This window comes from Phalacrocorax carbo, chromosome 31 (genome assembly GCF_963921805.1).
Source record: "Phalacrocorax carbo chromosome 31, bPhaCar2.1, whole genome shotgun sequence".
Taxonomy (NCBI): Eukaryota; Metazoa; Chordata; class Aves; order Suliformes; family Phalacrocoracidae; genus Phalacrocorax; species Phalacrocorax carbo.
In genome coordinates this window covers 175383-202533 of record NC_087543.1, presented here as the reverse complement: position 1 = coordinate 202533, position 27151 = coordinate 175383, and the positions used below count along the sequence as shown (strand labels likewise).

The 27151-nt window shown below is 65.8% G+C and overlaps 2 protein-coding genes across 8 annotated transcripts in view; one reads left to right on the top strand and one right to left on the bottom strand.

The window, feature by feature from the left end:
• The window catches only part of BICRA (BRD4 interacting chromatin remodeling complex associated protein), a 37196-nt gene extending 33070 nt beyond the window's left edge, over positions 1 to 4126 (bottom strand). For 3 of the 5 annotated variants that reach the window (XM_064437390.1, XM_064437394.1, XM_064437391.1), the window contains exons 1-2: positions 4026 to 4126; positions 2419 to 2507 (exon numbers count right to left, since the gene is read on the bottom strand). In XM_064437390.1, the coding sequence (XP_064293460.1) occupies positions 2419 to 2507; positions 4026 to 4126 (190 nt within the window). Of the gene's footprint in view, positions 1 to 1605; positions 1796 to 2418; positions 2508 to 4025 lie in introns of those variants that run through there. The other 2 variants (XM_064437392.1, XM_064437393.1) reach the window with 1 other exon arrangement.
• A 248-nt stretch (positions 4127 to 4374) lies between these two features.
• On the top strand, positions 4375 to 27075 carry ZNF541 (zinc finger protein 541). 3 transcript variants are annotated; one of them, XM_064437395.1, is made up of 18 exons: positions 4375 to 4964; positions 5057 to 6262; positions 11682 to 11774; positions 11879 to 12249; positions 13351 to 13582; positions 14496 to 16101; positions 16756 to 16811; positions 18138 to 18291; positions 18816 to 18983; positions 19696 to 20023; positions 20734 to 20797; positions 21355 to 21497; positions 21939 to 22042; positions 22766 to 22841; positions 23079 to 23167; positions 23555 to 23695; positions 24428 to 24597; positions 24912 to 27075. In XM_064437395.1, exons 4-18 carry the CDS (start codon positions 11952 to 11954, stop codon positions 25081 to 25083), a joined length of 3801 nt encoding a protein of 1266 aa, XP_064293465.1. In that variant the 5' UTR covers positions 4375 to 4964; positions 5057 to 6262; positions 11682 to 11774; positions 11879 to 11951; the 3' UTR covers positions 25084 to 27075. The 3 variants fall into 3 exon arrangements, with proteins under 3 accessions (XP_064293465.1, XP_064293466.1, XP_064293467.1); XM_064437396.1 differs by having other exon boundaries at positions 4375 to 6262; positions 11713 to 11774; XM_064437397.1 differs by lacking the exon at positions 23555 to 23695 and having other exon boundaries at positions 4375 to 6262.
• The last annotated feature ends 76 nt before the right edge of the window (positions 27076 to 27151 follow it).

The following is a 27151-nucleotide window of genomic DNA, read 5'->3' as shown; positions in this document are numbered from 1 at the left end:
TGCGAAATACGGGCTGCCCGCGCGACTCGGGAGGAATCCTTCCCCCGACGGTTAGGCTGGGGTGAAACAACACGCGGTGTGGGATAGCCGTGGGGTAACGGTGCCCCGCCACCTCGTCCTCTCGTTCTAGAATTAATAACGACGACGACTCGAAGATCAGCACGTGTGTCTGTCACACGTTCGCGGGTCAAAGAACCAACAGCCAAAAAAAAAAAGCGATATATTTTAGCGTTCAAATGTAAGCAGCGAAGCGTCGGCGCAGGCACCAGGGGATGGGGGAGCGGCGCAAACCCGATGGCCTCACGGCGAACGCGCGTGCCGAGCCCGGCGCGGCCAAGCGGGAGCCCCTCGGCGCGGCACCCCGGCGCCCCGGGTGGGTGCCACAGCCGCGAACCCACCGCCGGGCTTTGGCCGCGCCTGGGATTGGGTCCAGCTGCGGCGCAGCGCGGGGGGACAGGCAAACCCCCCCCGTGCCTCAGTTTCCCCGTGGGTCACACGCAGGCGCCGTTCGACAGCTACTCTTGAGCCAAACAACAAAAGTTCCGATGGTGAACGGTGCGTCCGGGGACCACGACGGCACCAGGGATCCCGACGGGACGGCGGGCGGGATACACGGAATTACCGAAGAGGGAAAAACCAGCCCGGAAGGAGAGCTGGTGTCGAGAAAACTACAGAAACCAAGACCACGACCACACGCCCGGCATCGCTCCCGCAAAAAGGCAAAGCCAAAACACACACGTAAACGGTAAATACGTTCCGAAATGAAGCTGCGAGCAGCAAATGAAAACTAGAAGAGAATTTGAAGAGCAACGAACTGTAGTTTATTCCACTAATGCCTTATTTAACGCAGTGAGGGGAAAAAACCTGGGGGCTGTAAGGGGGCGCGGGGCACCCCTCGGATGGCCAAGGCCAGCAGGGCCCCCCCCGTGGGGCGCGCTGCCCCCGACACGCCGGGGCGCCGAGACGCTCCGCAGCTTGCCGTTTCCCAAACCGGGGGAGGCCGCGGCGGCGGGTCCGGGCTGAGCGAAGCGCCGGCGATGGAGGTTTTGAATCCTGACATTGCAAAGGCTTCGCTTCCCCTCCGTGCCGGCGCTCCCAGAGCCATCCCGAGGCGGCCCCGGCTCGTCCCCGGGAGGAAGAGGAGGAGGGGAGCGGCGGGGGGGGGACGCGCACAGAGGCCGAGACAGCAGCACCGAGTCACGGCAGGGCGAACCGGCGGCCTCTCCCGAGCCCCCCCCCCCCTCCCTCTCCTCGCCCGGGAGGAGGTGGGGACGAGCAGGGCGCTTCCCGGCGGCGGCGGGGGGGGGAAGGCTGTCGGCGCCCCCTCTTTTGGGGGGGAGTGTGTGCATTGAGGGGGCGGGGGGGCGGGGGGGGGGGGGGGGCCGGAGGGCGACGTCTCCTTTTGGGGAGGTACATTGTATTCCGGAGACGTGACCCGCAGCCGCCGCAGCGGGAGGCTGCCCGGGGGCGGCGGGGCCGGGGCGCGGGGGGGGGAGCGGCGGCGGGGCCGGTGCCCGGGGAGGGGGCAGCCGCCCCCCCTCCCGCCGCCGCAGGTAGCGGAGTTAAGCGATTTAAAGCGAAATTGCTGCATTGTAAGAAACTCACCGTGATGTTTGAGCAGCAGTCGGCGCGGGGTCTCCCAGACATCCCCGCACGGGCTCCGGAGGCAGGACCCCGCCAGGCACCGACACATAGGGGTTCAGCGCGCTGCCTGATCGCCCTCCGCGCCCCGCGCCGGCCGCCGCCGGGCTGGGGGGGGGCGGCGGCAGCGGGGACACCCCGCCCGCCCCAGGGCCCCCGATTAACGCGCACCCCCCCCCGCCGCGCCCCCCCCTCCCCGCGCCCTGCATTTGCATACGCCACGCCCCCTTCCCCCCCCGCCCCGCCCCGCCCGGCGAGAGGGACGCGCTGCGCCCCGGGCCCGGCTCTGCTGGGACGGGCCCAGCTAAACCCGGCCTCGTCGGGACGGGCCCGGCCCAACCCGGCCTTGCTAGGAGGGGCCCGGCCGAACCCGGCCTCGCCCAGCCAAACACGGCGTTGCTAGGACAGGCCTTGCGGAACCCGGCCCATCCAGGACGGGCCCTGCTGTACCCGGCCTTGCCCAGCCGAACCTGGCCTCACCAGGACGGGCCCAGCTTTGCTAGGATGGGCCTAGCCAAGCCCAGCCTTACTGGGACAGACCCTACCAAACCCAGCCTTGCCCAGCTGAACCTGGCATCACTAGGAAAAGCCCAGCTGAACCCAGCCAAACGTGGCCTCGCTGTGACAGGCCCAGCCAAACCTGGCCTTGCCCAGCTGAACTTGGCCTTGCCTGGATGGGCCCAGCTGAACCTGGCCTTGCTAGGATGGGCCTAGCTAAACGGGGCCTTGCTAGGAAGGCAGGGCTGCCGGTTCCTCCCGGCTGGGGGGTGCTCATACCTGCTGAGTCACGCCAGGGGGAGATCTCCCCGACGGCCCTCACCAGCGCGCTGATCCTCGCCAGTCCTGGCCCGCGCGGGCCCCCGTTTCTGTATGAAACGGAGAAAAATCTCGGGGTTAGAGGGGCCTCTCAGGGCCGGCAGGCTGGGCCTAAGCCTCCCCCCCCAAACAGGGGAACCCCCCTGGGGGAAAAAGGGTGTTTAAACACAAATAAATGATTTTATTGATCAAACCCCCAGGCCAGCCTTTAATTTTAGAGGGTTTTTAGGGGGAAGTTCTGCCGAAAGCGTGGCGTTGGTACAGCAAAGCCGCAGTGGGGAGAGAACCCCCCGCCCCAGCCCGGCCTGGCAAAGACCCACAGGCAGTTCTGAGGAACCAGTGCCTTAATCAGGGTTGCCTAAGGTTGGTATTTTACAGATAAATAGCCCAATAAAACGTTCTCAGCTGCTTTTAACACGCCAGGGACTGCGTCACCCGGACAAAGAACAGGCACGGGGGACACCAGAAGTATTGCTGACGGAGCAAAAGGGGTGACAGCGACTGTGACACGCCCCCCTCCCCAATTTGCATCGTCGCAGAGTTAACGGCTTTCCCCCGTAAAACGGGTCATTTTACACCTGTGTAAAATCAATTTTTCCAGCTAATTCCTGAATCCTGGGTGAAAAAAATAACCTACTGGACAGGGGTTTGCTCGGCACTCCTGGCCCACTGCCGGTCCCAGCCTGTGGTTTAAGGCAGGTCCAGATTCCTCCCCCCCCACGTCAGGGGTTTAAGCACTTATTAAAACCCCACAAAGGGTATTTTTATGTGTATTCGCTCACAAAAAGGAAAACTGTTTTTAAAAATCGTCGCTCTTGAAAGGCAACACTTGAAAACAGCTCCCTGCTCACAGCAAGCTGGGGAAAATAAAAAACCCAACATATTCGCCGGCTTTCAGCTGGATTTTTGTTGAGATAAAGCCTCGCCGCTGGCACGCCCGGGCAGCCCGGCGCCCGGCCCAGCCCAGGGTCCTCCACATCCCAGTTACAAACTGGTTGAGCCGGCGACGAGGCCGCGCTGGCGATTGGCGGGGTGCAGGCAGGGGTAGGCAGGGCCAGGCGCTTTGCCTGCGCCCTGATTAGGCGGGTTAAATGTGATTGACCAGTGCGAGTAATTAATCTGCCGAGAGGCCGGGCTTGGGGCTTTGTTTATACCCCTGGATTGGCTGGATTTGAATTGGATATATATGTTCTGTTTGTACCTGGGTGGGACCTCGCGGCGGGGGGGGGGGGGGCGGGGGGGGTTATTTTGGTGCGTTACGCTATAAAAGCGCGGCGCCAGCCCAGCGCCGTCGCTCTCCTTCGCCAGCGCTGGGAGCCGACGGCCGGTGCCGGAAGAGGATCCGAACTCCGGGCTGGTTTATGGTGGGGGTGGGGGGGGAAGGGGAAGGAGATGAGCCCCACCGTCAGCAGCGCTTACCAAAAAAATTTAAGCCCTGCACTCGGCTATCTCCCTTTTTTTTTTGCGGTCCTGCGGCACCAAAACAAATCGAGCACGCTGTACCTTAAGAAAAAAAGCCAAACCCCAAAGGCTTGGGGGAAAGCGCTGTGAGCGATAATTCCACTAACCCATGGGACGAGACGAGCTTCTTTCCTCGAAGGACGCTGCTCGCAGCGGGCCCCTCAAAACACGGCGCCGATTTCCAAGCGGGAGGCATCACCGGTGCCATAAGGAAGGCTTTTTGTCTCTCATAGCGGCGGCTTCACAACCAGTCACGTACGCCGTCCTCAGACTGCAAAAAAAACCACCTTTGAGCGCGGCCGGTACGACGGGGCGAGGAGAAGCCGCACAGAATTTCGCTGCGGCGACGGGCTGGGATGTTTCTGTCCAAGCTCAGCACTCCCTCGGGTCACAAAACCTCGCCGGGACGGCGGTGTTTAGGGCAAAATCCTTCAACAGAGCGAAACGACCCACCGGTACCGCACTGACAGCGATCAAGGCTACGTAAAAACCCCTCTTCTTCAGAAAAAGCATCGATCATATCCCGCGGCGCGCTCATTAATTAGTACGGTACCCATGTGGACGCGTTCGCTCCGGAGAGGAGCTTGGCACGGCAGAGTAGTAACAGATGAAACCCCCAAACACCACTATTTCGGGGTTTGCTTAAAATACACAGCTGATGACTAACAGAATTACATACCATTTTTATGTAATAATACCCAAACGCTTACAGCCTTGCTCATCTCCGTGCAGCTCATCCCGGCTTTAACCACTAGACCGCAGCAGCAGGCAGCGCCGCGACACCTTTCCCATTTAAAACGACACAAGCTTATTTATTTTAAGGGTTTTTTTCCTTCCCACTTCTCCCCACTTGCTTCGCTAGGATCCAGGCGGCTCCTGGACCAGCCAGAGCAAGACCAGAGCATTAATAAGAGCTTTTTAAGTGCTACAGGTAAAGCGTTATTACGGTCAGTGGCCTAGTGCTCGTCCTGGGACAGGACGTCCTGCTAAAATGAAGCAATTTCCTTCAAACGACAGAAATAAATAGCAGAGAAAAAGCCAGAAAGGTACTGAAAATAGGGTGCTCGAAGGGATCCTGGTGCACTGCAACACCCTACCTTGTCTCGCTTTGAACACAGGGTTTCTTGGTGTTTTACAGTTACTGAGAAGTAAGAGCTACCCCGTGAAGCAGAACTCCCACTTCGCACGGGAGCAATCAAGTTGCAGAAATACTTCTGCCAAAGCCAGGCTGCAAAACGCTCAAGAGGCACATTGGGTCGTTCTTTGCTTGGAGCTTAGCTAAAACTGTGTACTTGGAGTCCTTTCCTAGGCTTTTCTCAGAGCTGTGCCCCGTAACTCACGTTCCCAGCCCCTTCCCACCCAACTCCCCCACCCCCTTTACCACACCTGCGCCCATGCCCACCACGCCGCCATTCCCCACCCAAACCTCCCCCTTTTACCACCCCCTCGCTTCCTTAAACCTTATTTTCACACACAATCCTTTCCACTCACCTCCCTCTGGGGCCACTTCTCTCACAGGCATCTCACGCACCCCCAAGTCTCCTCTCCCCCCGCACTAAGACCCCTTCCCCTCCCAAGCTCACTCCCCCACCACTCCTCCTCCTCTCTGGGACACCTCACATCCCCTCTCCCCCTTTACGAGCTCACTCCCCCGCCATTCCTCCCTCTCTCCTCTCTGGGACACCTCACATCCCCTCAAGCCTTCCCCTCTCCCCCCTCACAAGCTCACTCCCCCGCCATTCCTCCCTCTCTCCTCTCTGGGACACCTCACATCCCCTCAAGCCTTCCCCTCTCCCCCCTCACAAGCTCACTCCCCCGCCATTCCTCCCTCTCTCCTCTCAGGGATGCCTCACACCCCCTCAAGCCTCCCTGCTCTCCCTCCATACTAACACCCATTCCCCTCACAAGCTCACTCCACCACCATTCCTCCTCCTCCTCCTCCTCCTCTCAGGGACACCTCACATCCCCTCAACCCTCCCCTCTCCCCCCACACTAACACCTATTCCCCTCACCAGCTTGCTTCCCCCGCCATCCCTCCTCCTCCTCTCTGGGAAGCCTCACATCCCCTCAAGCCTCCGCTCTCCCCCCACACTAGCACCCACCCTCCGTACTCCCCCCACAAGCTCACTGCCCGCCATTCCTCCTCCTCTTCTCCTCCCCTGACCCACACACCCCTCTCCCTCCCCTACACAAAATGGCGCCGCCCGCGCGCCCGCCTTTTCCCGCCAGGAGCCCATCACGAGCCCATCACGTGACGCCGCGCACGCCCGCCCGTGCCGTTCCACGAGGCGGCGCTGGGCGGGAAGGGTCGGGGCGCGAGACGACGGCTGAGGCGGCGCCGCCGGTGAGGGACCCGCTCTGCTGCTTCTTCCTCCTCGCCCCCTCCTCCTCCTCCTCCTCGCCCCCTCCTCCTCCTCCCCCTCCCCCTCCTCCCCCCCCCCCCCGGGCCCCCGGGGCGGCTGGACGCCCCCCTTCGCCTCCGGGAGAAGCCCCGGCCCTGGGGCAGCCCCCGCCTCCCTCCGCCTGGCGCGTTCTCCTCAGGGAGAGCGTCCCCCGCCCCCCGCCCAACTCTGCTCCTTTACAGCCCCCTGTAAGGTTGGGAGCAGCGTTTCCCTCAGGGAGAGACCCCTTGCCCACCCCCCCAGCCCCAGGGTGGCCCCCCAGCCCCCCTTGCCCACCCCTCCAAGCCCCAGGGTGGCCCCCCAGCCCCCCTTGCCCACCCCCCCCAGCCCCCCTTGCCCACCCCCCCCAGCCCCAGGGTGGCCCCCCAGCCCCCCTTGCCCACCCCCCCCAGCCCCAGGGTGGCCCCTCAGCCCCCCTTGCCCACCCCTCCAAGCCCCAGGGTGGCCCCCCAGCCCCCCTTGCCCACCCCTCCAAGCCCCAGGGTGGCCCCCCAGCCCCCCTTGCCCACCCCTCCAAGCCCCAGGGTGGCCCCCCAGCCCCCCTTGCCCACCCCTCCAAGCCCCAGGGTGGCCCCCCAGCCCCCCTTGCCCACCCCTCCCGCCCCAGGGTGGCCCCCCAGCCCCCCTTGCCCACCCCCCCCAGCCCCCCTTGCCCACCCCCCCAGCCCCCCTTGCCCACCCCTCCCAGCCCCAGGGTGGCCCCCCAGCCCCCCTTGCCCACCCCTCCCAGCCCCAGGGTGGCCCCCCAGCCCCCCTTGCCCACCCCTCCCAGCCCCAGGGTGGCCCCCCAGCCCCCCTTGCCCACCCCTCCAAGCCCCAGGGTGGCCCCCCAGCCCCCCTTGCCCACCCCTCCAAGCCCCAGGGTGGCCCCCCAGCCCCCCTTGCCCACCCCTCCAAGCCCCAGGGTGGCCCCCCAGCCCCCCTTGCCCACCCCTCCAAGCCCCAGGGTGGCCCCCCAGCCCCCCTTGCCCACCCCTCCAAGCCCCAGGGTGGCCCCCCAGCCCCCCTTGCCCACCCCTCCAAGCCCCAGGGTGGCCCCCCAGCCACCCTTGCCCACCCCTCCCGCCCCAGGGTGGCCCCCCAGCCCCCCTTGCCCACCCCTCCCGCCCCAGGGTGGCCCCCCAGCCCCCCTTGCCCACCCCCCCCAGCCCCCCTTGCCCACCCCCCCAGCCCCCCTTGCCCACCCCTCCCAGCCCCAGGGTGGCCCCCCAGCCCCCCTTGCCCACCCCCCCCAGCCCCAGGGTGGCCCCCCAGCCCCCCTTGCCCACCCCTCCAAGCCCCAGGGTGGCCCCCCAGCCCCCCTTGCCCACCCCTCCAAGCCCCAGGGTGGCCCCCCAGCCCCCCTTGCCCACCCCTCCCGCCCCAGGGTGGCCCCCCAGCCCCCCTTGCCCACCCCCCCCAGCCCCCCTTGCCCACCCCCCCAGCCCCCCTTGCCCACCCCTCCCAGCCCCAGGGTGGCCCCCCAGCCCCCCTTGCCCACCCCTCCCAGCCCCAGGGTGGCCCCCCAGCCCCCCTTGCCCACCCCTCCAAGCCCCAGGGTGGCCCCCCAGCCCCCCTTGCCCACCCCTCCAAGCCCCAGGGTGGCCCCCCAGCCCCCCTTGCCCACCCCTCCAATTCCCAGGGTGGCCCCCCAGCCCCCCTTGCCCACCCCTCCAAGCCCCAGGGTGGCCCCCCAGCCCCCCTTGCCCACCCCTCCAAGCCCCAGGGTGGCCCCCCAGCCCCCCTTGCCCACCCCTCCAAGCCCTAGGGTGGCCCCCCAGCCCCCCTTGCCCACCCCTCCAAGCCCCAGGGTGGCCCCCCAGCCCCCCTTGCCCACCCCCCCAGCCCCAGGGTGGCCCCCCAGCCCCCCTTGCCCACCCCCCAGCCCCAGGGTGGCCCCCCAGCCCCCCTTGCCCACCCCCCCAGCCCCAGGGTGGCCCCCCAGCCCCCCTTGCCCACCCCCCCAGCCCCCCTTGCCCACCCCCCCCAGCCCCAGGCTGGTCCCCCAGCCCCCCTTGCCCACCCCCCCCAGCCCCAGGCTGGTCCCCCAGCCCCCCTTGCCCACCCCCCCCAGCCCCAGGCTGGTCCCCCAGCCCCCCTTGCCCACCCCCCCCAGCCCCAGGCTGGTCCCCCAGCCCCCCTTGCCCACCCCCCCCAGCCCCAGGGTGGCCCCCCAGCCCCCCTTGCCCACCCCTCCAAGCCCCAGGGTGGCCCCCCAGCCCCCCTTGCCCACCCCTCCAAGCCCCAGGGTGGCCCCCCAGCCCCCCTTGCCCACCCCTCCAAGCCCCAGGGTGGCCCCCCAGCCCCCCTTGCCCACCCCTCCAAGCCCCAGGGTGGCCCCCCAGCCCCCCTTGCCCACCCCTCCAAGCCCCAGGGTGGCCCCTCAGCCCCCCTTGCCCACCCCTCCAAGCCCCAGGGTGGCCCCCCAGCCCCCCTTGCCCACCCCTCCAAGCCCCAGGGTGGCCCCCCAGCCCCCCTTGCCCACCCCTCCAAGCCCCAGGGTGGCCCCCCAGCCCCCCTTGCCCACCCCTCCAAGCCCCAGGGTGGCCCCCCAGCCCCCCTTGCCCACCCCTCCAAGCCCCAGGGTGGCGCCCCAGCCCCCCTTGCCCACCCCCCCCAGCCCCAGGGTGGCGCCCCAGCCCCCCTTGCCCACCCCCCCCAGCCCCAGTGTGGCCCCCCAGCCCCCCTTGCCCACCCCTCCAAGCCCCAGGGTGGCCCCCCAGCCCCCCTTGCCCACCCCTCCAAGCCCCAGGGTGGCCCCCCAGCCCCCCTTGCCCACCCCCCCAGCCCCAGGGTGGCCCCCCAGCCCCCCTTGCCCACCCCCCAGCCCCAGGGTGGCCCCCCAGCCCCCCTTGCCCACCCCCCCAGCCCCAGGGTGGCCCCCCAGCCCCCCTTGCCCACCCCCCCAGCCCCAGGGTGGCCCCCCAGCCCCCCTTGCCCACCCCCCCAGCCCCCCTTGCCCACCCCCCCCAGCCCCAGGGTGGTCCCCCAGCCCCCCTTGCCCACCCCCCCCAGCCCCAGGGTGGTCCCCCAGCCCCCCTTGCCCACCCCCCCCAGCCCCAGGGTGGCCCCCCAGCCCCCCTCGCCCACCCCTCCAAGCCCCAGGGTGGCCCCCCAGCCCCCCTCGCCCACCCCTCCAAGCCCCAGGGTGGCCCCCCAGCCCCCCTTGCCCACCCCTCCAAGCCCCAGGGTGGCCCCCCAGCCCCCCTTGCCCACCCCTCCAAGCCCCAGGGTGGCCCCCCAGCCCCCCTTGCCCACCCCTCCAAGCCCCAGGGTGGCCCCCCAGCCCCCCTTGCCCACCCCTCCAAGCCCCAGGGTGGCCCCCCAGCCCCCCTTGCCCACCCCTCCAAGCCCCAGGGTGGCCCCCCAGCCCCCCTTGCCCACCCCTCCAAGCCCCAGGGTGGCCCCCCAGCCCCCCTTGCCCACCCCTCCAAGCCCCAGGGTGGCCCCCCAGCCCCCCTTGCCCACCCCTCCAAGCCCCAGGGTGGCCCCCCAGCCCCCCTTGCCCACCCCTCCCAGCCCCAGGGTGGCCCCCCAGCCCCCCTTGCCCACCCCCCCCAGCCCCAGGGTGGCCCCCCAGCCCCCCTTGCCCACCCCCCCCAGCCCCAGGGTGGCCCCCCAGCCCCCCTTGCCCACCCCCCCCAGCCCCAGGGTGGCCCCCCAGCCCCCCTTGCCCACCCCCCCCAGCCCCAGGGTGGCCCCCCAGCCCCCCTTGCCCACCCCCCCCAGCCCCAGGGTGGCCCCCCAGCCCCCCTTGCCCACCCCCCCCAGCCCCAGGGTGGCCCCCCAGCCCCCCTTGCCCACCCCCCCCAGCCCCAGGGTGGCCCCCCAGCCCCCCTTGCCCACCCCCCCCAGCCCCAGGGTGGCCCCCCAGCCCCCCTTGCCCACCCCCCCCAGCCCCAGGGTGGCCCCCCAGCCCCCCTTGCCCACCCCCCCCAGCCCCAGGGTGGCCCCCCAGCCCCCCTTGCCCACCCCCCCCAGCCCCAGGGTGGCCCCCCAGCCCCCCTTGCCCACCCCCCCCAGCCCCAGGGTGGCCCCCCAGCCCCCCTTGCCCACCCCCCCCAGCCCCAGGGTGGCCCCCCAGCCCCCCTTGCCCACCCCCCCAGCCCCAGGGTGGCCCCCCAGCCCCCCTTGCCCACCCCCCCCAGCCCCAGGGTGGCCCCCCAGCCCCCCTTGCCCACCCCCCCCAGCCCCAGGGTGGCCCCCCAGCCCCCCTTGCCCACCCCCCCCAGCCCCAGGGTGGCCCCCCAGCCCCCCTTGCCCACCCCCCCCAGCCCCAGGGTGGCCCCCCAGCCCCCCTTGCCCACCCCCCCCAGCCCCAGGGTGGCCCCCCAGCCCCCCTTGCCCACCCCCCCCAGCCCCAGGGTGGCCCCCCAGCCCCCCTTGCCCACCCCTCCAAGCCCCAGGGTGGCCCCCCAGCCCCCCTTGCCCACCCCGCTCAGCCCCAGGGTGGCCCCCCAGCCCCCCTTGCCCACCCCCCCCAGCCCCAGGGTGGCCCCCCTTGCCCACCCCCCCCAGCCCCAGGGTGGCCCCCCAGCCCCCCTTGCCCACCCCTCCAAGCCCCAGGATGGCGCCCCAGCCCCCCTTGCCCACCTCGCTCAGCCCCAGGGTGGCCCCCCAGCCCCCCTTGCCCACCCCCCCCAGCCCCAGGGTGGCCCCCCTTGCCCACCCCCCCCAGCCCCAGGGTGGCCCCCCTTGCCCACCCCCCCCAGCCCCAGGGTGGCCCCCCTTGCCCACCCCCCCCAGCCCCAGGGTGGCCCCCCTTGCCCACCCCCCCCAGCCCTAGGGTGGCCCCTCAGCCCCCTTGCCCACCCCCCCAGCCCCAGGGTGGCCCCTCAGCCCTCCTCTACCCCCCCCTACCCCAGCCCCACGGTGGCCTCCCAGTCCCCCTCTACCCTCCCCTAGCCCCAGGGTGGCCCCCCAGCCCCCCCTTGCCCCCAGGGTGGCCTCCTAGCCCCAGGGTGCCTCCCAGCCTCAGGGTGCCCCATTTTGTCCCCAGTCCTGGAGTTGTCCCCCTTGCCAGTGGCCCCTGGTCCCCTCCTATCCCTGGCCCTACCTTGCCCCCAGACCCAGGAGGACCCAAGCCCCTCACCCCCATCCCCTTATGCACTCCCCAGCCCTAGAGCCCCCCCTTGCCCCCAGGGTGGCCTCCCAGCCCTAAGAGGGTACCCCAGTCCTCCCTTTGCCCTCAGTCCTAGGGTGTCCCCCCCTCAACCCCAGCCCGCCCTGCTCCCCGGCCCTACGCCCCTGCCGCCGGGGTCCGACCCCAGCCCGCTCTGCTCCCCGGCCCCCCGCCCCTGCCCCTGGGGTCTCGCCCCCGGCCCGCCTTGCTCCCCAACCCCCTGCCCCCGGGGTCTGACCCTAGCCCGCCCTGCTCCCCAGCCCTTCGCCTCTCCCTGTGGGGTCTCTGCAGCCCTCCCGTGCCGTGAGAAGTCCACGTGTTCGCTGCAGGAATCGGGATTCGTTTCCTCTGCGGTGCGTAGGGCTGGTGCAGAGCCAGCGCCCCAGCTGCGGTGCCGGTGAGCGTCCAGCAGTAACACCAAACCCTATTTTACGTTCCCTTTTTACGCTTTATTTAGGCGGCTCTTCCTCGCGCCCTCAATCTTTGCTCGAGGCGGCGGCGCGTAGCTGTTCCTTAGGGTGGTGGCGGGCATGGAGCAGCACCCCTTCGGCGACGAGAGCGCGGTGCATTTGGAGATGCATCTCCCCGCGTTTCCTGACAGCCAGGGGCTCACCTCTAGCGAGGCTCTCGGCCTCGATCTGTCCCTAAATGGGGAAGGGGTCCCGTACGCGGGGGTGGGCGGCTTGGACGCAGCGCCCGGCCTTCAGCCCGCGGATGCGGCCAGCGAGGCTCCGGCGGCTGATTTAACCGCGCTCTCCGTGTACCCGGCCAAGGACTGCGGCTCCCTTCAGCTCCTCGGCGCGTCCGACCCGCGCCCCTCGCAGCACGGTGAGCGCGCTGGGCTCTGCCCTCCCCCCTGTTTTGACGGTGTCTCGCAGATGAAAGCGGCCAGAGTTATTTAGTAGCTTCGTATAGGTGGTGGAGTCTGTTACGTGGATGTATTTTTGGGGTTGAGAGATGGATGCGGGCGGTTCTTTAATCATTAAGCACTCTGAAAGCGTTTCTTGTTGCCTGTTACCTGTAAAATGACATTCAAATCGGTAAGGCTGTCGAAGATGGTGATAATTATAACACCTCTCTTTGACAGGAATTTAATTTCTCTCCTATTTTCTTAAAATTATACCCTAGGCAGGAATATATATATTTTTTTCCTTTCTCCAAGAGCCCTCGCAACCCGCTCTCCGCCTGGAAATGGAAAACGCGAAGGCATTAGAATGATAGATTTGCTAAACACGTTGCAAACACCTACGTTCCTGGCTTTCCCCGGAGCGGAGAAGAGGCATTCTGTTTAATTCCTTCTGCATTTCAAATGCATTTCAAATGAAAGGGGTTAAGCAGAAGGGGCTTTTCCCTTCCGGAGGGAACGCGCGACGCGGTGGCGAACGTGGATCGCAGCGCGCCCCGTTTGGGTGGCTTGAGGGCAAACCAAACGGAGGGCTGCGACGAGCAGCGGCGCTCGAGTAGGAAAATGAGACTTTCCCCAGTTAATAACGGCTCGTCCCTTTGCCGGGAGCCTCCAGCTGCCTCCCAAAGCCCGCTCCGGCGGGAAGCGCCTGGGTTGTTGCCCAGCCGGACTGCCGGAGGTAAAACACCCCGCGCAAAGCGGGCAGCAGTTGCCTCGTTTCCTCACTCTTTTCCCAAGAAAAAGAGGGGAAAGTGGGACAGCTCGTTCCCAGCGAGGCTCGGAACGGCGAAGGACGGGACTCGTGCGAGGGCGGGACGTGGGGTTCGGTGGTCGCGGAGGCCCCGGCAGCGAAATGGCTGCGGAGCTGGGAATCATAAGAGCGCGTTTGCGGGACCGTTGTGCGGGTGCTCGGCCGGAGCCCCGCAACGGGAGCCGTGTAGAAAGAGATAATTTGATCAATACTCGAGCGAAAATTGCGTTATCACAAGGGTAACCTGAGGATATCACTTTCTCCTGCCCTTCAGAGCCGGCGCTTCCCGCACCGATGGAGCCCGGAGGAGGAGGAGGAGCTGGCGGATGCGTGGGGAGAGGAAGGCATCCCCTCGTCTCTCGGCGGGCCTCGCTGCCGGGCTGCGGCCGCTGCGGGAAGGTGTTCAGCAGCGCCAGCGCTCTCAGCAAACACGGCCTGACTCACAGCCAGAAGCGGGAGCACGTCTGCGCCGTCTGCAGCAAGGCCTTCAAGCGCCCGGACCACCTGTACGTAGGCGTTCCCCGCCACCGACCCCCCAGAGCCGCCGTGGGTGGATCCGCGTCGGGAGAGGCGGCGCTCCTTAGTCTTTGCCGTCTTTTTGGGCTGGCAAACGCTGTCAAACCAGGTTACAAACCCACCTGCGTGGCTGGTGCAAATCAGCGTTGCGTTTTCCAGCGCGGGCCGCTGCAGGAAAAGCTGTAAAAGTGTGTTTTTCCATCCAGCTGCAAAAAAATCTCTTTAATTCTGAGCCCTCCAATGGCAGCGAGTCTTGTTCCCCCCCACCTCAACCTGATATGGAAGGCGTTTGTACCCGAGAGTCAGCTTGCCGTTGCAAAAGGTTGCTTCTCCGTGCAACCGCTGCCCGGAACCCTACGCGTCCCGGTGCTGTAAAGCTTTTATTGTTAATCCTGCAAAGCTCTCGGAGCGACGGCAGGTTATTCTAGGCCCGGTTTTTGGTGGCGGCGGCGGCGGCGATCTGGGACTAAGTCAAACACCCTTTGGCTTCGTGTCGGACCACTGCGGTCGCCTGCAAACCTAGTCTGCCCTAAACTTGCCCTAAACTTGCCCTAAACTTGCCCTAAACTTGCCCTAAACTTGCCCTAAACTTGCCCTAAACTTGCCCTAAACTTGCCCTAAACTTGCCCTAAACTTGCCCGGTGCTAAACCTGCAGCCTAAACTGCAGCTTTCTGGTCGGTTTTCCCTCGGTTTAGGTAAGGTGCCTGCCTAGTTCTTCCCCCCTCTCCCCCAATTTCTACTCTACCCTCTTTTCTACTGAAAAGAGAGTCGGAGCCAGGGCACCGCCGCGCACGCTGACGGGTAGAACCGGGCTTGAGATCCCTTTGGGGCTGCTCGAGCCGCCGCAGCTTAGGTGCAAACCGGGAAACGCTAATCGCCCTGTTTTCCTCTGACCACCGCAGGAGCGGGCACATGGCGACGCATCAGAAAACGAAACCGTTCGCGTGCCCGCATCGAGGCTGCGCTAAGAGCTACTGCGATCCCCGGTCGCTGCGCCGCCATTGCGAGCTGCAGCACGGCTGGTGCGGCTCGAAGGAGGCTCCGAAGGAAGGCGCCGGGGAGGAATCCCCGCTTCTTCCCGCTCCGTGCATCCAAGGCGGCGGGAAACCGGTGGCCCGACTGGCCGTGCGCTGCGCGGCAGGCCCTTTCCCGCCCAGCGGGGACCCGCCGAGGTGCGTCGTGACCAGCTTTGCGAATCAGAAGCCCCCCTCGGCCGCCTTGCCCTCCGCCTGGGCGGACCCCGCCTCGTCAAGCCAGGCCTCCTGCCTCGCCCCTGAGGGCAGCGGCTTTCTGGAGGCCGCGGGAGACGACGTAGCGACGGGCCGCCTGCCTTGCCCGAAGAGCGCCGCTGCTTCCAGCGTCTGCGCCGCGATCGATCCCGGCGACGTGTCTGTGCTGGCGCCAGGCGAGAGCGTAGTTACCCATCTGTCCCGCAGGCCTTTCGTTTCGGAAGCCCAGCTCCCCTCGGAGCCCCAGCGTTGCCCCGCCGGCCCCCTCCCCTCTTTTTCCGTGTTCAGAGGGTGGAAGCCGTCCACGAACCAGCCGAGCGGTAGCTTCCAGTGGATGAGAGACATGCTGGTTTGCGCTAAACCCCAAAGGAGCGATGCCTGCCTTGCTCACGAGCCGCCCGCCACAGCGCAGGGTGTTTCGGAGGGCTTCGCTGGACCTTCCCTCGCGCTCTCGGCTGCCTACGAGTGTCCGGACGCTTCGCCTTTGAAAGCCAAGGAGGACGCGCCGAGGAAGTTTGAGGAAGCCCCCGACTCCCACCCGTGGGAGGACGCCGGGGCGTTGATTTTCCCGGAGGTTCAGAAGTGGGACGGGCCGCCGAGCCAGACCAGGCAGCTCTTCCCGAAACCCCAGGATCCCGCCGCGTGCCCGGAGGCGCCGCAGCTGCAGCGGCACCTCTTCCAGCTGCTCGCCGCCTCTCGGCAGGTCCCGTCCCACGCCCGGGCGCCGGCTCCGGTCGCGCTGGCGGCTCCCGAGGCCGAGTGCCTGCCGGCAAACCCGCTCCGAGCGGGATTTCAGCAGCTGCCCCCTTGGACGCCCCAGCTTCCGCAGCCGACGGGGTACAAAGGGCTTTCCGCACCACTCCAAGCGTCCGTACCCCACTTCCAGGGCGTGTTGTCCGACGGGGAGAAACAAGGAGCGCAGGCAGCCCCTGCTTTTCAGTCCCCCGCGCGAGAATCCGCGGGGCCGCGAGGCTCCTCGGTGCCTAGCTGGCTCTGGTGTGGAACGAGTGGAAGCGCCGCGGGAAGCCGCTCCTCCGGGAGCTGGGATCAGCTGGAAAACAAGGATTCGGCGCTTAAAAAGGAGGAGAGTAGAGACTGTGGCGCGGAGGCAGGCGGGAAACTGCCGGCGGGCGCCGGCCGGTGTTGGCGTCTGCCCGCCGTCCGCCGGGAGAAGCTGCCCTCGGGGCCGAGCTGCGCCGCTCCCCCCAGCCAGGTGGCCATGGCGTCCTTCTCTGCTCCCGCCGCGACGCGCCGGCTGACCATTTTCAACCGCATCCAAGTACGTCGGCGCGTCCTTTCTTCCCTGTTTGGTTTTTTTTTAAGCTGTCTTGTTGTTTGAGTTTGCGTCTCGGTGCCGTTCGCTGTCTTCCCGCGCTCTTTTAAGCACTTTTCATTAGCGCCGACAGCTCTAGATTCACCCGTAACGGCGCTTATCGCTTACGCCGCGCTCTGAAAACCGTTACCTAATGAACCCAGTGCCAAAGGCTTAGAAAAAATTCAACGAGGTTGAGTTTTGGGATACTTAGTAACGGGATACGCAGCCTTTCACCTGGCTTCGTGCGCCGAGGTCGGTGAGAGTCGAAGGCGGCGACCGCCCGGGCGCTGGGCGAGCTCCACGCCCGTGGAACGTTTCCTGCCGGCTTTCTCCGGTGGAAACGGAGGTCAAAGTCAAAACGTGTTGGCTGAGGGTGGCCGTGGGAGCTTCTCCTACGGCTAAACGTCCCGCGGCCGGGGATTTGCATCCCTCTGCCTCCGGGAGATTGTTCTTGGGGGCCCGGGTGATACGTGATAACAGATAACAAGTGTTATTTTCACGGAGAAAACGGCTCCCTGGCTCCGTTTCTTTTTTTTAAAGAGGGAATGACTGTGTTTGAGAGCTTCCCTTGCGGGCAGAATAACATCTGCTTTCGGCTGTTGTTTCCTTTTACTGCAGGGTGGGAACATCTACAGCCTCACGAAGGCGGCGGAGGAGAGCCGGCTGAATGGCTGGTAAGCAGCTCGCGCCGAGCTCTCGAGGGTGGCGGTTGTTTCCTAGAGCGCGTTGTAAGCACCGAGTCGGGCACCTTTCTGCTCCCTCCGGGGTCGAGCTTTACCGCAGCCCCGTCGTCTGGCTGGCTTTAGGCCGCGCTAACGAACGGGCGCTTCGGTTCGAACCGCGAGGGCTTCGCGCCTCGTTCCGAACTCGCCGACTGAAGCGTGCCGGGGGGGCGGCTCGAGCGAGACGCTTAAGCCCGTTGGGGGGGTAATAAGGAACGACCGGGCTCCTCCTTTTCATGCGTTACAAGAATAAAAGAGCAAAAGTTCACTGGGAAGGAAGGAAAGAAGCGGAGATCTGGGGTAAGGTGAAGGGAATCACCTCGCCGAAGGTGGCTGGGGGCGTGCGGGCTCCACCCTCCACCTCATCCCTAAATAACCTAAAGAGAGTCGCTGCACTAAAATCGTGGGGGCAGGCCCTGAGGTTAGGTTCTAGAAGCAATTAGCTAATTCGATGGCTAATTATTTGTTTTAGAGGGTGTTTGTGACACTGCTCTCTCTGCCAAAGAAAACTCCCCTCTTCTTCGGCAATCGCTGCATCTTTGGGGTGGGGGGCCGCCCGCCTCGGGTGCTGCCCCCGCGAGGAAGGGGTGGCTCGGCCGCCTCGCGGCCCAGGCTCGCCAGCTCGCCCTTTACCGAGCGAGACGGCAAAGCCGCTCCCGGGAGAAGGAGGTTTTTCTGGTCTGCGTCCTTCGGAGCAGGGGCGCAGGCCCCGGGGGCGCGGCGCGGCGCGGCTCGCCGGCGCAGGGAAGGGCGCTGCGCTCTCCCGGTACGGAAGGCTCGCCGCCTTCGTCACGCGGGAAATCGCGCCGCGGGGCGTATCCCCAAAGGACGCGGGGCTTTTCCATTCCCGGAACGGCATCTTTCGGAAATTCCACCGTGAGTGGAGTGCCTGGAACTGAAAGAAGGCGCTGCTGGGATTCTTAACGCAGGTCGGATGTTGGAGCGGGTGGTTTTGGCGTCGCGGTTAAAAAGCGATGTCTGTATCTCTGAAAACAGTACTTGTTCGTGTCTGCGAACGTTGCTCGAACTGCTGGGAAGGGAAGGCTTCGCAGCCCCGTCGCTCGGTTAGAGCTCTCCGAAGCCGGCGGCTGACGTCCCGCTGGGGATTTCTCTGCTTCCCATCTTACGCTGCCGAACGCACCGCGGCGACTCCCCAGCCGGACGCAAAACGAGCCCTGCGGCCGGGAACGCCGACAGCGATCGAATTATTACTTTTAAAAGCACTTCGACTTACATAACCTTAATTTTCCCTCCCTTTATCTCCGTTTTCTCGCTCAGCGACAAGACCGGTGCCGCGCCCGCCGCCGACCGCGAAAGCGCCTTTCTCCGCGAGAGCGGCGGCCAGCACCTCTGCGCCGAGAGCGGTCTGGAGAGCCGCCGGTGCTTCCGTGGTGAGCGATGGCGTTCGCCACCGCGGGCGGCGGAGCAGCAGGTAAAGGGAAACGGAATCCTTCGGGGCTTGGTGTTTAACAGGAGTTTGAGTTAAGGTCGTGAGGGTGCTTTAAAACGGGCTCGTAGCGTGTGGAGAAGCTGCGGAGCAACTTCAGCTCGTCCCAGGAGCGAGGGCAGGAGCGGGGTGCGGGACGGCGGTGCCGTCGTTGCGGAGCGGCCCTCCTTCCGTAACTGCGGCGCTCGGAAAGCTGCCGCTGCTCCCAGCGACGTTCTTCGCGCCGCAGCGGCGAAGCGGCAGCGGAAAAGGGCTGTTGCAGCCGCTAAGCGGGAGCTCGGCTTTGCAAAGATCAGGAGGAATTGGTGCGGGGAGGGTTCCTGCTCTGGGTTCTTGCTAAAGTACGTCACGCTTAGGGGGGGACTTACTCCTCTTAAGAGCAGCGGGTAGCTCTTACTATCGTTTATAAAACGGAGAAACCGTTCAGAATTGGCTTGAAAGGACAGTTTTCAAAGCGTTTCGACGTCCCCCGGTGAAACGCCCCGTACCCTCGTTTGTGTTTGCGCAAGGTGAGCCACGCCGGAGGCGCGAGCGCTCGCACGCCGCCGCTCGAGGCAGCGGCAGGCGGAGACCCTCCCTCCGCCCCCGAGGTGCCTTCAGAGGACGGCACGGCGGCTCCTCTGGTCATCCCCGTCTCCGTCCCGGTGACGGCTACGAGCTCGCGAGCCGCGAACAAGGTGGGTGGCGATGGTTCGGCGGTCGCGCCGGCGCTGGCCGGCTGGTCACCAGCGCGCGAGTTTGGCAGGCCTGGGCGGCGCGGCCCCCTCAGACCCCCCAAACTCTACCCAAATAACGCTGCGGTGACGGACTCGGCGGCGATCTCCCATGGTAGGGGGCTCGGGGGAGGTTCCGGGGTCCGTCTTGAGTAATTTTATCGGAACCCTGGAACCCGCCGGTCGCCTTTTTGTCATGTGAAGGTAAAAGGTGCTGTGGGAGGTGTCGGCAGCGTGGTGCAGGACGGGCGCCTGGCGTCAAAGCCTCGGAAAACGCTTGCAATTTCATAGGTGGTTTAAATAGTCTCAAGACTATTCCAGCACGAGCCTTTTTGTTTCCTCTCAGCGCTCTCTCCTACCAAAAAACTCGCAGAGGGCTCTTTCCGAGAGCACGTGTGCGCGTCGTTGCCTCCCCCAGGGCCGTCTCCGCGCGCGAGGGCTCGAGCGGAGGGTCTTCTGATGGCCCGCCTCGCCCGACCGTTGGGGCGGGGGGCTCGTTCCCGACCTCGGAGCGATAAACCATGGCACCGAGGCCCTAGAGGACACCCCGATAAAAACCCTGCGCGATTCCGAGCTTTCTTCCGCTTGGTTTCAAGCGCCTTCGTGCCTGTCCCGCTTCTTTCCTGTGATAAACTGGACGGGGGATTTGACATCTTGTTTGGAATTGTTTGTCCAGGTTCCTGAAGGGGAAAGCCTGGATGGGAAGGTCCTCAAAGAAAGCTCGTGCCAGAAAAAGAGGAAGAGGCAAACGCGGCCAAAATCGCTTTTTATCCCCCCTCCGGCGACCCCCGAAGCCCAGCCGGGGCCGGGGGGGTGTTACCAGAGCAACCTTCGATCGCCCGTGTTCCTGGTGGACCATCTGCTGCGGGACTTGTTCCAGGGCTCTCCGTACACGCCGCCTCCGATGCTCAGCCCCGTACGGGAGGGATCGGGCCTCTATTTCAGCACTCTCTGCTCTTCCTCCGCTGACGGCGATCCCAGCCAGCTGCTCGGTGCTGCCTTAGGTAATAAATCCTCCCGTCTGCGCCCAGCAGGGGACAGCGCTGGAAGGGAATCCCGCTGGCCGCCGCGCAGGCCCCGAGGCTTGCCCCGCGCTCCTTTTCTCCGAGATAGGCACCTTTTATAACATGAAGTTATAAACCAAAGCGGTGTCCGCCTTCCTGGAGGATAAATCCCGGCCTCGCACGCGGGCCGGCGGAGGCTTTCGCGGGGCGTTTTAACTTCTCGTAAACCGACGGCGCGATTTTATTGTGCCGGTTTGCCGTAAAAACTCCTCTAAGCGTTAAAATCGCCGGCGGAGCGGCCCCCGTGAAAGCGGCTTGCCTCTGGGCTCGCCGCGGGGAGCGCGGCCGGGTTTCGGGAGTTGTGCCTGGGCCCGGCTCTGCTCGCGGCTTTAAAAAAACCCGGAATTAACGTGATTTGTACGTTGCGGCTCCTGTCGCGGAAGAGGGGGCGCGACCGGCCTGCCAGGGCCTGGCTCCGACCCTGGCTCTCGCTTGCGAGCCCTGCGTGGCTGGCTCGTGGCCCGTGGGCAGCCATCGAACGCGGCCGGTCCGCCTCGAGAGCTTCCGAGTGGAAAAAGCGAGCCGCTTCTCTCGGGATTCCCCTTGTTTCGGGGAATAGTGGCTTGCGACGATGAGGATGCGGGAGGAAGGCTAAAGGACGGGATCTCGGCAGAACGGTATCCGGAGCGTGTTTTCTTTGCGTTTTTCAGGCAGAACGGACGGCGACTTCGGATTTTGCCTGGTGAAGGAGAGCGCCCGGATCGGCGTCCAGCCGTGAGTGACGGCGCGGCGGCGGGGGGTGGCTGCGAGAGCGGAGCCTAGCGGGGGGCCGGCGGCAAAGCCGCCGTTGACCTCCCCCCTCCCGCGGTCCCATCGCTCGGCCCCTCGCCCGGCCGGTGGCGTCGGTGGCCGGTTTTTGGCCGCGGTACCTTGCGCCGGCCGGCGTGAGGCTGCGCCCGCGCGCCCGGCGCCGTCCTGGCGTCGTTTAGGCCGGCGTCGCGAATAAAGCCGCCCGCCTCCCTCCTTCCAGACGTCCTTTTCCACCCGCTGTCGCAGCCCTCCCCCCTGTCGCTGCGCCGTGGGGGTCTCAAAGCGAACCTCACAGATCTGGCCGGGTTTTGAGGAAGGGGGGAACAAGCGTCCTTGGCCGGCCGGGGTCAGGGGGGGCTTTGGGGGGAGCGCTGGGAAAGGCGCGTTGCCTACGCGCCGTATTTATTACGGCCGAGCCTCGCCCGTCGCGTATCCCCTCCTGAGCGCCTGTAAGCGCCTGCCGTCGCGACGTATCCACTCACGGCTCGCCTTCCTCCCCCTCCTCTTCCTCGTCGCTTCAGGCACATCAACGTTGGGAGGCGCTTCCAGGCGGAGGTGCCGAACCTGCGGGACAGGTCGCTTTTGGGGAAGGACGAGCAGGCCGCCTCCCTGGTGTGGAAGCCCTGGGGAGACATCGCGACCAACCCCGAGACGCAGGACAGAGGTTTCTCTACGGGTTTTTCTCCGAGGCCGCCCCCAAGATATTGGGCTTCAAAAAAACCCGCGTTTTCACGGCAGCTTTTCGCGCGTTCGGATTCTCTCCCTCCTTTTTCTCGACCGCGGTGGTGCCGGGTGGGGGAGGAGGTGGCTCGGACGGTGACTGAACAACCGCTGTCAGGCTCTCGGCACCGACTGCCGTGAGAAGTGGGTCGGGGGGGGTGTTTGTACCCGTCCCCCCTCACCTGCGGCGACCTGGGGGGAGAGAGGGGAGATTTGTCTCTGGAGTTAGCGGGCCCGGAGCCGTTCCTAAGGTAGAGACGGCGATACCCAGTTAGTCGGGACATCGGCCTCGCTTCCACCCTCCTCGTGGTCGGCTGGTTGGGCTGGGTCTGTTCCCCCCCGCCACTATTGGGGCAGAAACTGATGGTTTTTGTTGCGTTCGTAGTGACGGAGCTGCTCAACATGGCCTGCTCCAGCGTCATGCCGGGGGGAGGAACGAACCTGGAGCTGGCCTTGCACTGCCTGCACGAAGCCCGGGGCAGCGTTCTGGTGAGGAGCCGCTTCTCGGCCCTTATTACTAACGCACCAGGGCGGCCTTCGTTACGGCCGGGAGCCTGGAATCCGGCCTCCGGGCTTCCAGACCCGGTCCTGGTGCCTAAATAAGAGCTTGGCTTGCCTCGTGGTCGTTCACGGGATGGTTTGGAGAATATTAGTCCCGCCGGCGACAAGGGAATCGCCCCGTTAGCTGAAACCCAAGGTCTGCGATGACAGCCCCTGCGTCCCTAGGCGCTCCTTGCCGAGCCAGCGCCTCCAGCCCGCTCCCGGCTAAGCCCGGAGAGGGCTCGGCTTTGCTCCGTGTTCCTCGAGGAGGGGGTTCAACAAGGCTCGGCCTAGCGGAGGGCTCGGCGTGCGCCGCGTCTCCGCGAGGAGGCTCTCCGAGCCCCCCTGCCGCGGCGGGGACCGGCTGGAAGCGACTCCGGCGGAGGGAGAGCTCCTCCGGGAGGGGTGGGGGTGGGGGTGGGTGGGATCCCGCAGCTGGGCCCCCGCAGATCTCCCGAGGGTCTGGTTTTTCACCCCAAACGCTTGGGCGCGGGTCGAGGAGAGGGTTCCGTAAGCCGCGGTGGTCCCGCGGCGCCGTTGCCAAGCGCTGACTGAGCAAACCTCCTACCGCGGGCTGAACCGCCCACGAAATAGCTGAAAACACCCTTTTTTTCACCTTTTTGCCCCTCCTGAGGGGGGGAATCTGACGCCTTTTTGTGTTAAACCCTGCAGGAGGCTCTGGAGATGCTGCTTTTTGGGGTGCCTCAGAAACCTGAACCCCATCCTCTGGCTAATTACCGTTACGCAGGTAAACGGGAAGCGGAGCTCGTTCCTTCGCCTGGAGGGCGGACGGGTACCGCGCTTCCCTGTCCGCGCTCCGGAGAATTCCTGTAAATCTTCAAAGGCTTCATTTTAAAGAGAACTTAAGGAATTCATTTGAAAAAAATAAGATCGCACGGGCGGCGAGGGGGGGGCTGACGCATCGACGGGCGCCTCGTAGCTGGGGCGGCGAGCCACCTCAGCCTGCGCCCCCGTTTCTTACCAGGTTCCGATACGTGGACGCCCCTCGAGAAGCAGCTGTTCCGAAAGGCTTTTTGCGTGCACAGGAAGGATTTTTACCTCATCCAGAAGCAGGTAACGCCGTGGGGCCGAGGCGGGTCTCGGGCCGTTGGCGTCGACCGTCTCAACCCAGAAAAAAAGTCGCGTTTTGAGGCGTGTCCTTGGAAAACCCGCGTTTGCTTCTTCACGGTATAAAAAGGCAGCGGAACGGGGCACGGTTTGCCCTTAACGTGTAATTACGAGGGAATATTTAATACCTCTGCTACGAAATGCCAGAGGTATTCAGATAATCGTGGAACGTGCGATTCGGCCCTCTCGGAGGAGGAAGGTTTGTTCCCCGTCTGCTGCGGCCCCAGAGAGGTTGGGGGGAAGGACAGACGGCGCTAGGTGGATTCGTCGTGTGTCTGTGCCTTAAATGTTTTACTGCGGTGTTATAGATTGCTTCTGTTTCTCTCGCACTAGATTCAGACTAAGAATGTGTCCCAGTGTGTTGAATATTACTATATCTGGAAAAAAAAAATTAAATTTGACTACAGTCGAGCTCAAGTAATAGGAAAAAAGGTCAAGAGAGACAAGGATGAGGTGGAAGAGGCTGGAGAAAAGGTAGAAACACCGCTGGGGGTTTGGGTGAGGTGCCGCTCCTCAACAGGAAGGTGCTGGGTGGTGCAGCCCGGGGAGAGGCGCTGCTCTTACTCCGCTGCTTTCATAAAACCGATCCTGGCTTAAACCTGGAACCGGGATCTCGTAGCTCGCGCCCTCCCCGAAAGGTGCGGGCGGTGTTGGCTCGCGACGCGCCCCTCGCCGGCTCGAGACCCCCCCGCACCTAACGGCCCCCTTGGCGCTGACCCCATTGCCGATGATTTTCGGGGACGTTGTGTCGCTCCGTAGAGGGCGGCGCGGGGGTCGCCGAAGCCTTCCTCGCCGCCGAGCCGGAATCCGGCCCGCAGAAACACCGATTTGCTTTGTTGGCAGCGATGCCCATTCTTTTATTTTTTTTTTTTATTAGTAGCAACTGGGTAACCGTGTAACCTCAGTGCTTTAAACCCGCGGCACAGACTTTTGCGGAGGGAAGGGGATGTTCTGCTGAGGCTGGTATAAATAATAGGGGGGTTCCTTCAAGGTCTGCGTGCGCCCCGTCCTCGCGGTGGAATTGAGGCGGGTTTCGCGGCTCCTTGGCGTTCAGAGCGGTTCACCCGGGCACACCCGGGCCGGTGCGGGCTTTTTGCGCTGGATGTAGCGCGTTCTTGCCTCGGGGGTTCCTCAGGCCCCTCCCCTCCGCCCCCCGCCTCTCCGAGGAGGAGGAAGAGGGGTGCATGGGGGCTCCCTGACTTGCAGGCTGCCCGCGGCTCAGGGAAGAGGCGCCGCCTCCTGCCGAAGGGGAGCCTGCCGAAGCGGAGGGCTTACCACCGGCCGCCCCACGGCGTGCGGAGCGATGCCCGCGAGCCCCCGTGCCCGCCGGGAAGCGCAGGCCGTCGGGCTCTCTTTCCCTGCCAAGAGTGCGAAAGGTATTCATCTTTTTATTTTCCTAGAAACCAGCTCTTTTTGGCACCCGGGGGGCAGAGGGGAAGCGGAGCTAAGCGTTACCCCGGCCCCTCCGCCCTCCCTTTCGGCTTTACGGCCAACTTTCAGCCCAAAGACATCTTGTCTGACCACTGTGGTCCCTCACAGCCGGGCTGAAGCCCTGAAACCGAGGCCGCACCGCGCGTTGAAACGCGTAGAACTCACAGAAGAAGAAATAAAGCTCGGTTTAATTATGTTTATTGAATTAAAAAAGGGAATTTGAAAACCCCCCCCCCCCCATCTGCTTTCCAACTTGCAGGGTGTTTGACAAGATAAAAGGGAGGAACGCTCATATGAAAAGCCATCGCCTGCAGGAGCCCGGCCTGAGGGTCAAGTGGCCCCTGAAGCATCCGAAAAGCAAGGCAGAGAGGGAAGAAACCCAGACGCCGACCTCCTCCGGGGGCGACTGCGGAGCCGTGACCTCCCAGTAGCGATGAGGTTGGCTTTCCCCCGTTGGGCAAAAAATAACAACCACGCGAACCTCGGCTGGCGTCGGAGGGGCTCCGGGCGGGGTTTAGACGCCGCAGGTTGGGCCCCGCTCCTCGGCCTAACCCCTGGGCGCTCGCGCCGGTGCCGAGAAACCCGCTCGGCTCCTCCTGCCCTGGGGAAAGCGCTCGGGGAGGCCGCGGAGGGCGTTCGCTGTGGGGTGTCCGGGAGGAAACAAACCCCCCGCCGCGGCTTCGTGCGCCTGTGGCGCGGCTTAAATCGTATCCGGGCGTTTCGCAGCCGTTGGCGCCGGCGGGGGTTTGGCCCGAAGAGAGGCGAAGGCCTCGCGCGGCCTCGCGCGGCCCGACGCCGCAAAGGGCGCGTGCGTTGACGAGCGTGGAAGAGCCGTCGTGCAAACGGCGGGGCTCGCGGCTCCCGCTGCGCGTCGAAGGGTCCTTTGCCTCCACCTAAAATGGAAGTTGGATGCTCGTGGCCCTCCCCTTTGGGGTCCCCTGGCCCTCCCCTTTGGGGTCCCCTGGCCCTCCCCTTTGGGGTCCCCTGGCCCTCCCCTTTGGGGTCCCCTGGCCCTCCCTTTGGGGTCCCCTGGCCCTCGCGTTCTGCCCTCCCCTTTGGGGTCCCCTGGCCCTCGCGTTCTGCCCTCCCCTTTGGGGTCCCCTGGCCCTCGCGTTCTGCCCTCCCTCTTGGGGTCCCCTGGCCCTCGCGTTCTGCCCTCCCTTTTGGGGTCCCCTGGCCCTCCCTTTTGGGGTCCCCTGGCCCTCCCCATTGCGGTCCCCTGGCCCTCATGTTCTGCCCTCCCTTTTGGGGTCCCCTGGCCCTCGTGTTCTGCCCTCCCTTTCGGGGTCCCCTGGCCCTCGCGTTCTGCCCTCCCCTTTGGGGTCCCCTGGCCCTCGCGTTCTGCCCTCCCTCTTGGGGTCCCCTGGCCCTCCCCTTTGGGGTCCCCTGGCCCTCGCGTTCTGCCCTCCCTCTTGGGGTCCCCTGGCCCTCCCCTTTGGGGTCCCCTGGCCCTCGCGTTCTGCCCTCCCTCTTGGGGTCCCCTGGCCCTCCCCTTTGGGGTCCCCTGGCCCTCCCCTTTGGGGTCCCCTGGCCCTCCCCTTTGGGGTCCCCTGGCCCTCCCCTTTGGGGTCCCCTGGCCCTCGCGTTCTGCCCTCCCCTTTGGGGTCCCCTGGCCCTCCCCTTTGGGGTCCCCTGGTCCTTGCGTTCTGCCCTCCCTCTTGGGGTCCCCTGGCCCTCCCCTTTGGGGTCCCCTGGTCCTTGCGTTCTGCCCTCCCTCTTGGGGTCTCCTGGCCCTCCCCTTTGGGGTCCCCTGGCCCTCATGTTCTGCCCTCCCTCTTGGGGTCCCCTGGCCCTCCCCTTTGGGCTCTCCTGGCCCTCGCGTTCTGCCCTCCCCTTTGGGGTCCCCTGGCCCTCCCTTTTGGGGTCCCCTGGCCCTCGCGTTCTGCCCTCCCCTTTGGGGTCCCCTGGCCCTCGCGTTCTGCCCTCCCTTTCGGGGTCCCCTGGCCCTCGCGTTCTGCCCTCCCCTTTGGGGTCCCCTGGCCCTCCCTTTTGGGGTCCCCTGGCCCTCGCGTTCTGCCCTCCCCTTTGGGGTCCCCTGGCCCTCGCGTTCTGCCCTCCCTTTCGGGGTCCCCTGGCCCTCCCTTTCGGGGTCCCCTGGCCCTCGCGTTCTGCCCTCTCCTTTGGGGTCCCCTGGCCCTCGTGTTCTGCCTCCCCCTTTGGGGTCCCCTGGCCCTTCCCTTTGGGGTCCCCTGGCCCTCCCTTTCGGGGTGCCGCGGCCCTCGCGTTCTCCCCTCGGGGCCGGGCTTTGCCGCCGTCGGAAAGCAGCAGAACGGGGGAACCACCGGGAAGTCGCTACCGCGTTTAACGCCTCGCGGCGCCCCGGGTGTGAAGCCCAGCCCTCCTCTGGCCCGGGGAAGGGCTTGGTTTGCCGGAGCGTCCCCCACTTTAGCTTATTAAATCAGGTTCTTGAACAGCAGCTGTAACAGTTCTTGGGCTGCTCTTGCTGGTTCCGCTGTAAATAATTAAAGCTAAACTCGTGACGCTTGGCTGGTGGTGCCG